The sequence below is a fragment of the Crinia signifera genome, chromosome 11 (assembly GCF_055691185.1).
Source record: "Crinia signifera chromosome 11, ASM5569118v1, whole genome shotgun sequence".
Lineage (NCBI taxonomy): Eukaryota > Metazoa > Chordata > Amphibia > Anura > Myobatrachidae > Crinia > Crinia signifera.
The window spans coordinates 72,428,574-72,442,508 of NC_139227.1; the positions used below are offsets into that span (position 1 = coordinate 72,428,574).

General features: G+C 42.1%; 1 protein-coding gene across 9 annotated transcripts in view; it reads right to left on the reverse strand.

Moving 5' to 3' along the window:
- MARK2 (microtubule affinity regulating kinase 2) overlaps nt 1-13,935 on the reverse strand; it is a 199,876-nt gene that overhangs the window by 54,567 nt on the left and 131,374 nt on the right. For all 9 annotated transcript variants that reach the window (XM_083164712.1, XM_083164711.1, XM_083164710.1 and 6 more), the window contains 3 exons: nt 5,139-5,195; nt 2,390-2,626; nt 1,594-1,713 (listed from right to left, as the gene is read on the reverse strand). In XM_083164712.1, coding sequence (XP_083020838.1) covers nt 1,594-1,713; nt 2,390-2,626; nt 5,139-5,195 — 414 coding nt within the window. The remainder of the gene's footprint in view (nt 1-1,593; nt 1,714-2,389; nt 2,627-5,138; nt 5,196-13,935) is intronic.

A 13,935-nucleotide genomic window follows, 5' to 3' on the forward strand; every position in this document is an offset into this window, starting at 1 on the left:
CGATATCGCATCGCATCGCATCGCATCCGATATCGGATGCGATGACCCGATTTTTCCATAGGAATCAATGTTAAAATGATTCCTATGGAAAAATGGGTCCTTTTCATACCCCTACTATCCAAGTGGGCATGGAGTTGGATATAAACCTGTGGCGAGCGTAGCGAGCCACCGAGCCCGAAGCGTGGCGAGCGAAGCGAGCCCCGCGAGGGGACGGTATTCGTTCGCTCGCCACGCTTCGGGCTCGGTGGCTCGCTACGCTCGCCACAGGTTTATATCCAACTCCATGCCCACTTGGATAGTAGGGGTATGAAAAGGACCCATTTTTCCCATTGAATTCCATGTTAAAATGGACTCAGTCCATTTTAACATTGATTCCTATGGAAAAATCGGGTCATCGCATCGCATCGCATCGCATCGAATCGCATGGTCGCATGCGATGCGATGCGATCTCCCGATCCGACCCGATTTAGAAATCGGCAGCCCAGTTACTACATAAGTACCCAATATAAATGCTATGTTTGCCCATTTTGAGCCAAACATATCTTTAAGAGGATCTAGGTTATACACCAAAGCTAAAACAATGGGTGTGGATTAAAGGGTTGAAAGGGACTAGATTACCAGTTAATAGGTTGACGATGAATGGCCGACAGGCACAATTTTGACATGGTACAAAAAGGGTCTATATGGACAAATAGTTGACAAAAGCAAAATGTCGACATGGCAATGGTTGACACATGAACAAATTGACATTACTTCTCCACATCTGTCAACATGGACCCCCGTTATCTGTAACACGTTACCTTGCTTCCCTCACTATGCTTCAGGTACGGTGTCTCGTTATCTTTGGCAAACTTTACTGTTCCCAATCGTAGTTCACACGGATCACAAAGCATTAAAAAAGGCAATCAATGAAAAAAAAAGTTGTGAAAAACTCATGTCAACCTTTTCTTGTGTCGACCATTGACATGTCAACCTCTTGTCCATGACTACCAACAGTGGTTGATCTATCAACCAAAACCAATTGTATGTAAAAAAAAATCTGGGGCCGAGGAGATAGTATCACTAAACTGCTGCTTATATTTTGTGTTCACTCGGTTGGACAGATTTATACGGTTAGGTCTTGTCTATACATGTTAAAATATGTTTACTAGATGCACCTTGTAGTCTAGTAGAGCCCTCAATCCAGGGGCACTTGATATATTTATACTATGTGTTAACTCCTCTCTCTAAAGGCCCCCCCCATTCACTGCGGCTACTTCTCCCCTTGGAGACGCCCAGGACCTTCTCAGGAGGCCAGATCACATGGGGTCCTTTTGCCAGCTTGGCTCTGAAGTAATCCAAGAGATTGCTTCTGTAGCATGGGCCACATGGAGAGTCCTGTGCAATGCTCACAGGACCATGCATTGCATTGTATCCGCTGTCAGTCACCTGCAATAGTTGATCTAAGTTATCAATATTTCTAGTCCAGCTTTCCAGGAACATATGAAATACAAGTTCAATGCCATTCTCTAATCCAGTTACATCGCACCTGGCAAGCCAATGAGAAGTAAAAAAAATTAGAACAGAGCGTAAAAGGATTTGTTGCTTTCTCACCTCCAGTGTACCCCTCTTGCTCGGGTTTAATATGAGGAATTTTTTCAGTAGGTTCTCACAATCTGTAGACATGTAGAAAGGTATGCGATATTTGCCCCTTAACACACGCTCTCGCAGTTCCTGAAATAAACAGCAGATCGTGTATAGTTAGATTACTTCACTGCCTTATTCGAACGTCGAAGTTATGGGCAAATTAGCTATAGACTTTTGGTATTACTAATCAACAAGACCTCATGACATGCTAAGAAGTGCATCCTTTGTACAACATTATGCTTCCATCATTATGATGAATGGTAAGGATAGTTTTCTAGAGTTGATGTGCAAGGTTTGTCAGAAGCCTAAAGGTTTGTACACATGGTGCGATTCTTGTTAGATTCGATCGGGATCATATCACACAGAGCAGTATACACATTCGATTTAGACTATATACTGTAGTACAGATTTGTCTGCAGAGTCTAATTTTCTCTTCAATTTACAATAAACGGGAGCGCACATTGGAATTGAATGCGGCTGAAAAGCATTCAGTTTCAATTTGATTTTATATAGTCAAGATCGAAAGGAAAATCTCTCTGTATACACCCACATAACTGTTGAGGTCTCAGGCACTCTATCAGCTATGGTCTGGCTAAATAAATAAAAAAAATATTGGAGAAACATCAAGAAAAAAAGAACTTCTCTATTTGAATTCTTTGTATGGGGCTGCAAAACACTGGCGCAGAGGAAAGAGAAATTATAATAATAATAATTCCAGCCCCCCCCTCCTCCTCCCCAATATATGCACTTGAAATTCACATACCTTTAGGTTCTGCCCATCAAAAGGTAAAGAACCACTGACTAATGTATAAAGGATAACTCCAAGGCTCCAAACATCCACCTCAGGCCCATCATACTTCTTTCCCTGGAAGAGCTCAGGGGCTGCATAAGGCGGGCTCCCACAGAACGTGTCCAGCTTGTTCCCAAAAGTGAACTGGTTACTAAAGCCAAAGTCAGCAATCTTTATGTTCATATCAGCATCTAGCAGCAGGTTCTCGGCCTAATGGAAAGACAGGAGAAGAAAAAGGCAGTTCCATTACCTCCTGGACCTTTAGCACCATATTTTGAAGCTGTTAATCCATATTTTAATTTCCCAATCAAATAGATCACTTTTATAAACACTATACCTTCTCTAAACATTTCACCAAAGGTGTATCAAAGAGCATGACCATCTCTGAACATCACTGCAAAACATGCAAGTGGTTTGTGCACAATATCTAATAAGTTATTATCATGGTCACAGACAAAGCAAATGTACATTTTGTTAAGGCTCTTCTCTATGGGGAAGATGTGTGATGCAGTGATAATGGAGAAGTGGCCCATGGTAACCAATCAGCACTGAAGTAACATCTATAATTTGCATAATATAAAATTATACAGAGCAGCTGATTGGTTGCCATGGGACACTTCTCCTCTGGCTCACTTCTCATCTCTTATCACTGCTTGATACATCTAACCTTCAGTTACTGAGGGGCAGATGTATTAAGCCTGATAAAGTGTAAAAGTGCTGATAAAGCAGTGATAAAGTGGAAGGTGATAACGCACCAGCCAATTAACTCCTACCTGTCATTTTTCAAACACAGCTGATTGGCTGATGCATTATCACCTTCCACTTATTACGGCTTTATAACCTCTTTATCAGGCTTAATACCTCTGCGGCTGCTGGTCCCATTGACCTCAATTGTTATTGCAGTTTCCACCCCTGATTAGCTCCAACAACCCAAGTAGGATTGCTGAAGCCCAACTGGCAGCATCTTGGGCCATGTATGAAAGCTGCAGCCAGTGCCTATTTTATTATACTCTACTAGCACAAAAGTAACATCCACCTCCTTAAGAACACTCAAAAACTACTCAAATTCTACTCCTCCAACTATTCAAGCTACCTTTTACTCAACACACTTCCCACTCCAGCATTCTAGGTCACCCTTCTCCATTATTACCCTTTAAATTATTATTTTTTTGCTAGACTACAGCAATAAATAGAATTGGACATTTACTTAAATGTCCTCTTACTTGTCCTGCTCCTTCTAATGGATGCAAGTGAAATATTTTACTAATTTGGCATCCAGTGCAACCTTTGATCTGAGGACACCTAAACATCTCCACCTCCACCCCGCCGGCATCTATATGTCAAACTGTGGAGTAGATGTATCACACATGCTAAGGCCATCATTTGTAAGCACTCTTTACTGCTGTTGACGGATAGCAGCGCCATAAGGCAGGGGTGTTAGTAATTATCAGTATCAGTGCACATAATATCTTGTCTTACATCTACCCCTGTATCGGTTAACGTAGCATGGATGTTTCAACGTGTGCAAAACTCTTCAACAGCCCTCCGTTCCTATGCCCATTCCCCTCGAAACTCTCCATAAGTGCAGCCTTTTATTCAGCCATGTAGGACATCAGAACATTACACTGTACATTGGACGCCGACAGCCATTCCAGGAATTACATTGTGATGAGCCAGGGAGTGTCATCCCTCACCTGGCCAACCGCTAGTTACGGTCTTGCTCCCTCAGCATCAAATACACAATTTTCTCAGATTCTCAAGCATACATACTGCAATGGTCTCATACTTAACATTGCCCTTTGCTTTATTACTCAAATCCAGACTCTCTCAAAGTCTGGTAACCTCCATCATAACTATATTTACAGAATTTTTTTCTAAAAGATGCTACCTGCTGCAGCCTTGACTACCATAAACTCCTCCTACAGGCCATTCCCTTCACACATCCATCCCAGTGTGCCATCTGCTGCACTACTCTGCAGTTTCCCACACTGTCTTATGATTCTATATCTGGCCTACACCTCACACTCTCTGGTAGCCATTTCTCTTTACCACTTAAAACACTGCTGTGCCATCCCAAATAATGCCTGATGAGACAACCTACAGCTTCCAAAGCTTAGCCATCTCACAATTTATATTACCCACACTAACGCAACAACACAACTAGAACAAGTGCTCTGTTGAGTAGTGCCCTCCAAAACTAGTGTTCATGTCTGCATAATATGGTCTACCTTGTAAAGCCTTTTTTGTGTGTTCTATATACCACAATACCCGGTACTGCGAAACATTGAGGCAAATTACAATTCTAGAATCGTTTAATCTGTTCAAAAACATTAACGGCAAAGAATTAATAAATAAAATGTACTAACACTACTCAATAAAGAAAATTTTTGGTAACAAAATTTTCTACTATCCTTATGAGAATTCACATTTAGGCTTTTCCCAATGATCCAGGTTCATCTATGGCAGGCATGTTCAAACTGTGGCCCTCCAGCTTTTGTGAAACTACACATCCCAGCATGCCTTGCTATAGTTTTAGCATTCCCTAATAGCAAAACTGTGGCAAGGCATGATGGGAATTGTAGTTTCGCAACAGCTGGAGAGCCACAGTTTGGACATGCCTGATCTATGGTTACTGTGCCTGTCTATTGAACAAAGCCTGATCTCTGATTTGGCTGACTCCCAGATAAAAACAAAACAAAATGTGTATCACAGCATTGCTTACCTTCAGATCCCGGTGTACTATCAACTTCTGATGACAATATTGAACAGCAGAAACAATCTAGAAAGAAAGTAATTCATTATAAACCACTTACAGGGCAAACCTATGGTATAACCCCACATAAAACATATAGTATTGCATTAAATATATGTGCGAAGGTAAGGCTAGGAAAGTACAACATACAGCATTCAAAAGCTGAGTTTTCATATTAATATCTATGTAGATCTCTTCCATTGTAACAAAATCTATAGCGTTTCGCAGCTTGCATGAAACCAGCCTTACATTGAATGCTACAGGTTTCAGTACAGTCTGCGAAGACACCCGAATTTCTAACTGCACTAGAAATGATAATATACTTTTTTTTTGTAGAAGCAGGTAGGGTGGACAAAATAGGACAGGGCGTCAAATAATCTTCCTTCCTATACCCTCACAAAGCAAAGACCAACAATAGAGCAGTCCACAAAGGGCCAGAACTGTGCGATTACCAGCAGACTGCGCATCCTGTATGTGGTGTTTGAATTGCGCACACATCAAAATGCTGCTGCATACCAGCATACTAGAAGGATGCCTATGAAAGTGATTAAAAGGACTTAATCGCTTGGGGGTGTTAACATGGTGTTGGCGAGCAGTGGTTGTTAAAATGCAGGCATGTCATGGCTGTTTTCAGAAGTATTTTGGAGGTCTGCCTTGGCGCCTGCGTGACTACTGCAGTGTCCAGTTTCCATAGCCATAGCCCTATGCGAGTAGCCCATATTTACTGTTCTTGTGCAATTTTGGGCTTCAATATCACTTGAGGATAACAGCAGCTGCGTTGCGGAGAAAACCGCACTTGCAGCATTTATCCATCTGTTTTATTTTTATTTGGAAATAAATTATGTCCCACATGATCCTGCCATGTACACCTGTTCTGCAAATGCCAATGCGGGCCTGACAATTAGACCCCATGCTATAAGTAGTGTTCATTAAAGTGAACTGGGCTGTGCTACCTTGTCCTCTCTTTGACGAGTATAAAGAAATTAATAGATTAATGGAACCCTGTGGTCCAAGAAACCTAGATTCCCAAACACTGCACCATTCCCCTTTCTGCAAGGCTGACTCCTTCACATCACTGAGACATGCAAAAAAAAAAATGCAGAAGCTGTATTGTCCCCAAATCATCATTGGCATAGAGACCAGGACGGTACGGAATTAAAAAGAGCTGCAAGACAAAACTTGTAAAGCAGTCATCAACAAATCCTACGAAATGTCCGTGCAACTGGACGAAACATCTGAAAAGGTAACAATGAAAAGCTCCCAGCATTATGGAGAGATTCCATAGAAGCATGAAATACCAAAATGGCTCCATGTGACATCAAATTATAATATCAAAATGATTTTATTTAGCCCAAAAAGAATCAAATGATTGCTTCATTCAATAACATAGGTCTTTGTAAAGGGAGAAGCAACTGTTGGATATTCTGCTTCTTCATGTCCTGTACCCAAATAAAATGTATTTTTTAAATCATTCATGAAACGTGTGAGTGCTGGTAATTGCATCTTTTGGATACACTTAGGTCCATGCCCTGTTAGCAGTGGTAATTTACTGCTGCTAACAGATTTACCGTGGGCTATCCTATTAACCTCTCGGGCTCTATTGCCAGTATGGCACTATATTTAAATATAACCTGCCATCAGGATATTTGAACATGCAGAGACATTGAGTAGATCAAATCATCTTTCCACGGCTAACAAAGGAAATTCCATCACTTTCTTCAAAGCTCCTTAAAACATATGGAGATCATATCGATGGTAATATGCAACAAATTATTTTTTTACTGATTACACCACCCTTGACATCACTTATGTGATTGATAGTTTTTTGTTTAATTTTTATATATTGTGATTGCATGGTCTTCGTTATATTATATTGTTTTCTCAATTTTATATTAATAAAGTTAGTAAATTATTTTTATCTATGAGAACCGTCTTAAATTTAATGTTTACAGCCAGCGCTGGCATATCCTTTCTTGCTATAAAACCGGCATGTCCAATCTGTGGCCCTCCAGCCGTTTTGAAACTACACGTCCCAGCATGCCTTGCAATAGTTTTAGCATTCCCTAATAGCAAAATTGTGGAGAAGGATGATGGGACTTTTAGTCTTACAACAGCTGGAGGGCCATATATACAGAAAAGAGATGAAATCGTCCCAAGGCGCAAAGCCGGAATCCTGCAGCCGTACACTGGAAGAAGAGGTTCACCAGAAACCTCTTATCGACAAAGTTGCAGAGAGAGAAAACCAATGTATGATGGGCGCTGGTTTCTTGTTTGCTTCAATAGTAGCCGTCGGAAGTGACGTTAAACACATACAGTGCGCGTCACTCGCATACAGGGCCGGAAGTGACGTTCCGTACAAACGCTGGAGCTGACCGCGCTGGCACAATGTCAATGGCCAGATGGAAGCGGTGGAAGTGACGTTTGCGCTTCAGATGCGTGTCACCCGCCGCTTCCTGGTACCGAACACAGACGTTTTTGTTTAACCCCTTCCTGACAGAGCCAGTTTTTGCGTTCCTGACAGAGCCCTTTTTTTCAAATCTGACATGTATCACTTAAGTGGGGATAACTTTTTTTTGCTTTTACTTATCCCAGTGATTTTGAGATTGTTTTTTCGTGACACATTGTACTTCAAATTAGTGGTAAATTTGGGTCGATACAGTCTGTGTTTTTTTGTGAAAAATACCAAAATGTCGTAAAAAAATGGAAAATTTAGCAATTTGCAAAATGTTAAATTTTCTGCTTGTGAGACAAATAATCATACCACTCAAAATAGTTAAAAACTAACATAGACCATATGTCTACTTTATGTTTCCATCATTATTTCAACTTCCTTTTAATTTTTTTGGACACTAGGAGGCTTACAATATGAATAGCAAATTCTCAAATTTTCAAGAAAATTTCAAACACTGATTTTTTTAGGGACCAGTTCAGTTCTGATGTGACTTTGAGGGACTTGTATGTGAGACACCCCCATAAATGATACCATTTAAAAAACTGCACCCCTCACAGTATTCAAAACAGCATTTTGGAAGTTTGTTAACCCTTTAGGTGTTTCACAGGAATTAAAACAAAGTGTAGGTGAAATTTCAAAATTTCATTTTTTTTTGCAGATTTGCAATTTTAATACATTTTTCTATGGAACACAGTACATTTTACTAGAGAAATGTGACTAAAAATTGATTCCCCCAATTCTTTTGTTTTCATAAATATCCTATATGTGGCCCTAGTGTGCACGTTGACCAAACCACAGGCTTCATAATAGAAGGAGCACCTACTTGATTTTGGAGCCTCCTTTTTATGAGATTATTTTTTAGGCACCATGTAGGTTTCTAGGCACCATAAGATGCTAAAATTTAGGAACCCCCCCACAAGTGACCCCATTTTGCAAACTACACCCCTCAGGGAATTCATCTAGGGGTATAGTGTACATTTCAAACCCCCAGGGGTTTCACCAATTTTGATACAACTGGGCAGTGAAAATGAAAAATTACATTTTTTTACACAAAAATGCAGTTCTGGCTCAAAATTTTTCATTTTCAGAAGGTATGAAGGAGAAAAAGCACCCCAAAATCTGTGCCCCAATTTCTCCCGAGTACGGCAATGCCTCACATGTGACCAAAAAATACCATTTGGGCGCATGGCAGGACTCAGAAGGGAAGGAGTGATTTTTGGATTTTGCAGCTCAGATTCTGGTGGAATTTTGGTGGGTGCTATGTCGCATTAGCAAGACCCCCCAAGCACCAATACAGTGGAACCCCCCCCACAAGTGACCCCATTTTGCAAACTACACCCCTCAGGGAATTCATCTAGGGGTATAGTGTACATTTCAAACCCCCAGGGGTTTCACCAATTGTGGTACAACTGGGCAGTGAAAATGAAAAATTAAATTTTTTTTACACAAAAATGCAGTTCTGGTTCAAAATTTTTCATTTTCAGAAGGTATGAAGGAGAAAAAGCACCCCAAAATCTGTGCCCCAATTTCTCCCGAGTATGGCGATGCCTCATATGTGACCAAAAAATACCAGTTGGGTGCATGGCAGGACTCAGAAGGGAAGGAGTGATTTTTGGATTTTGCAGCTCAGATTCTGGTGGAATGTTGGTGGGTGCTATGTGGCATTAGCAAGACCCCCGAAGCACGGTGAAATGATGAACCTAATAATCCATAGATGTGTGGTATATTTTAAAACACTCCTTTATACATAGGCCGGGTTTGTCGGGGCAAGTTTCACAGTGGAAAATAGTTTCCTTTCTTATTCCCTTTTTATAGCAAACTTTGCACCTTTTTTGTGTCCTGCCCTTTCTTGCAGTGGAGGGGATTTCGTTCGGAAAATGCTGCCCTGGTACAATACGGGGGCCAGTACTAGAAGTACTGGGGCCCTCTGCCTGCTGGTTCCCAAATACTAGGCCCTTTATGACTTCCTCTTGAAAGTGCATAAATGTCCCCCTCTGGCCGGTAGAACGGAATAGCACGTAAGCGTTATACAGTGCCATCTGGATGATATACACGGCCAGCTTCTTGTACCAGATTTTTGTTTTCCGCAGGGCACTGTACGGCTTCAGTACCTGATCTGAAAGATCCACTCCGCCCATGTACCTATTGTAATCCAGGATACAATTAGGTTTTGAGGTGTGGGTACTGGTACCTCGTACAGGGACGGAGGTGGTACTGTCTCCGTGAATTGTTGTCAGTATAAGGACATCCCTCTTGTCCGTATATTTGACCAACAACATATTTTCGTTGCATATTCCCCTGCTTTCACCCCTTCTCATTACTTGGGCAATGTGCGTTTTTGGGAGGCCTCTTTGGTTCTTGCGCACAGTACCGCAAGCTGCTGTACCTCTTGAACCAAGGGCCTTAAACAGGGGGATGCTAGTGTAAAAGTTATCCACATAGAGGTGATAACCTTTATCCAGGAAGGGGTGCACTAAATCCCAGACAATTTTTCCACTAACACCTACGAGGGAGGGGGGGCATTCTGGCGGTTCAATTCTTGAATCCTTCCCTTCATATACCCTAAACCTGTGAGTGTACCCTGAGGTGCTTTCACACAGCTTATACATTTTTATGCCATACCTTGCCCTCTTACTGGGAAGGTACTGGCGGAATTTAACCCTTCCTTTAAAATGTATAAGGGACTCGTCTATGCAAATGAATTTATCTGGGATGTACATCTCTTCAAATTTGGCACTGAAATGATCAATGACCGGCCTGACTTTGAATAGCCGGTCAAAGGTGGGATCATCTCTGGGTGGGCACTGTGCATTATCGTTGTAATGCAAAAATTTAAGGATCGTCTCAAATCGAGCCCGGGGCATGGCCATACGGTAAAATGGGGTGCTGTACAGAACATCTATACTCCAATATTGCCTAATTTCTGGTTTTTTTACTATGCCCATATGAAACACCAGACCCCAAAACGTCATCATCTCTACTGCATCTACAGGGGTCCACCTAGCAAATGATGACGTGGGGTTTTGAGCAATAAACTGCTGGGCATATAAATTACTTTGGTCCACCATTAAATTTATAAAATCATCAGAGAAAAATAATTTGAAAAAGTCAATTTCTCTGAGACCTGTGGAATCAAATTGGATTCCTGGCATGGCCAAAAACTCAGGAACCTGGGGCTCAAAATTGTCTGGTGGTGGGGTCCATACGAGATCAATTATTGGGGGGTGGGTCTCAGCTGCTCTACGGGGGCGTCTTTGAGGGGGTCCCTCATCACCAGAGGAGGAAGAGGAGCTTAAGACGAATCCTTCAAATTCCCCGCTTGCATCACTGGCTGTGTCAGTCAGAGGCAAGCATGGCATATGCCTCCTCCGCTGAATACATTCTTCTGGATGACTGGGATGACATTTGGGATGACATTTGGGATGCCATTTTTATTTTTGTGTTACTGGTAGTGAAATGTTTCAACACGTGTATAGTGTAGGGGGGGGTACAAACTTTATTTCAACCCGGGGGGGTATGTAGTGTGTAGTGTGTATGTAGTGCAGAAAAAAAAAATACTTTATACAAAAAAAAAAAATTGAAGGGGTTAAAAAAAATAATTTGAAGGGGTTAAAAAAAAAAAAAGGTCCTGCGCCAAAAATTGAGCACAGATGTTGGTCAGTAACGTCCGTCACTGAACAGCGCTCAAAGGCAACAGGAATTTGAGAAAAAAAAAAAAAAAAAATAGATCAACCCTGTGCCGAAAAAGATGATCAGTGATGTACGTCACTGATCAGCGCACAGTGGCCACAGGACACCCACAAAATCACAGTGTGTGTAAAAAAAAAATTAAAAAAAGACCCCACAGCACCCACAAAAAAAAAAAAGGTGATCAGTGATGCGACACTGATTACCAGTGAGGGGCAGCAGGTGCACAACCTTTGGTGCAACTGACAGTGCAACTGGCAGGTATATATATAAAAAAAAACCTCTGCACCCCCAAAAAGTTGCTGATCACCTCAGATATAGTGATCAGCACAAAAGGCGGGGGCAGCAGACACAAAATTTAGCACTCTCTATCACTCTCTGTCACTATCTCTCACTCTATGACACTGCAGCAGCAGCACTGACAGTTATATATATGAAAAATAACCCCTGCACCCCCAAAACGTTGCTGGGGGTGCACAAAATGGGGGCAGCAGACACAAAATATAGCAGTCTCTATCACTCTCTGTCACTATCTCTCTCTATCTCTCTATCTCTCACTATCTATCACTCTATGACACTGCAGCAGCAGCACTGACAGGTATATATATATATATATAAAAAAACCCTGCACCCCCAAAAAGTTGCTGATCAGTATACTGATCAGCACAAAAGGGGGGGCAGCAGTCAGTTATATAAAATATATATAGCACAATCTGTCACTATCTCTCTCTCTCTATCTCTCTCTATCTCTCTATCTATAACTCTATTACACTGGAGCAGCACAAAATATAGCACTCTCTGTCACTAGGCCTCTCTATCTCTCTCTATCTCTCTCTCTCTCTCTAATAACTCGCAGCAGCACAACACAGCACAACACAGCACAGGATGTCACAAGAAGAAGCAAGATCCAGGCAGTGATCAGGTAAGTATTTAGCAAGGTTCTGGTCAGTAAATGGCGGCAGCTGGGCCTGGTGACCGCACTGCACGCAATTCCAGACCGGAATGGCGTCTGCAGTGCAGTCACCGTTAGTTTAAACCCCCCTCCATGGCTGTGATTGGTCCGTCGGTCCGACGAACCAATCACGGCCTTTGGGGGCGGGCGGGGTGAGGTGGGGTGACACCAGTGTCACCCTTACACCCCGCGGTGATTGGTGCTGTACTTTACAGCACCAATCACCTCCGATCCCGTGTCACCGGCGAACGTTATTCGCCGGTGACACAGAAAACGCTTTGAATGGCTGTTCACACTGAACAGCCAATCACAGCGATCGCCGACGGGGGGGCGGCATCGCAGCCCCCCCGGGCATGCAGGGACATGTCTGCTGTCAGGGACAGCAGACATCGTCCCTCTGTCACTGCGTCTCTAGACGCAGTGACAGTTTGAAGTCATGACGTATACTGTATATACGTCATGTGTCGGGAAGTACTTCCCGGCCATGACGTATATATACGTCAAATGTCGGGAAGGGGTTAAGTATAATCCAGCAACAAGTGCCTAAACCCTCACTGACAATGGGGGTAATACAGAGAATATATAGTCTATGATTAGACTATATAATTATGTGTCTTTTTAGCCATATAGACCAATTCTCAGTGCAATACTGAGACTTCCGGTAGGATTCCCTCCCCTTTAATGGGAGGGTCCTACATGATTAAGCCATTGCCATAAATACCAGCACTAGGCACAACTGCTCTCCAGCCTTGAGAAAGACAGTTCACCTGTCGAAACGCGTTGGTGGAGAGGAGCTGTGCAGTGAACCTACCTGTAACCCTGGAGGCACCTGACTGGCAGTGGATGGCCATACTTTGCCAACTCAGGTACGATTCCCTTCTGTTTTCATAACACCTTTGGGTACAGGTTGCACCCTGCCCCCATTTTATGTTTTATCCAAAATAAAACCTTTGAATAAGAGAGAACGTTTTCATTCTTTTTTTGGATGTTTGGGGACGGTTGGAGGAAATCTGTTATAACCGCCTAGCAACACCTGTGGAATCCAAAAAGATACCCTTATACGATTATAAAAGTGATCGTACATGTGAGTACGGTACGAATTCACTTTTTTCACTCCGTTACATATAAGGGTGTTTGTATGAAGTTCAAAGATACCTTGATGTGCTTGTACACCCATTACTCTGTGTGAGTGAGGGTATGATATCCCTTTGAGAAATTATTTTCTATTTGGGCTAACTATTTCTATATAGACCCCATATACATACATTTCTAATTCATGTATGTTTAGGTTTCTATTTTTTATGAGCTACTATTGAAGCAAACAAGAAACCAGCGCCCATCATACATTGGTTTTCTCTCTCAGCTGGAGGGCCATAGTTTGGACATGCCTGCTGTAAAAAATCCTGCTCCCATCACCGTCTCCTTGATGAAGTTTAAAAGATCGGATGACACGCATTGTGACTGGGACTGACTACATTCCACTAACTTACCCAATGGACAGTTAAGCTCTATTGATTTGAATTTCTTGTATGTATATTTTGCTGCTGAATTGTTAATTAAAAATGGTGTTTTATTTAAAGAAACCCATTTCTAAACATGCTTATGTAGGACTAAACGGTTAAGGCCCCCATACACTATAAGATTTTGGGCCGATTCCACGCGATTTCGGCACTTGG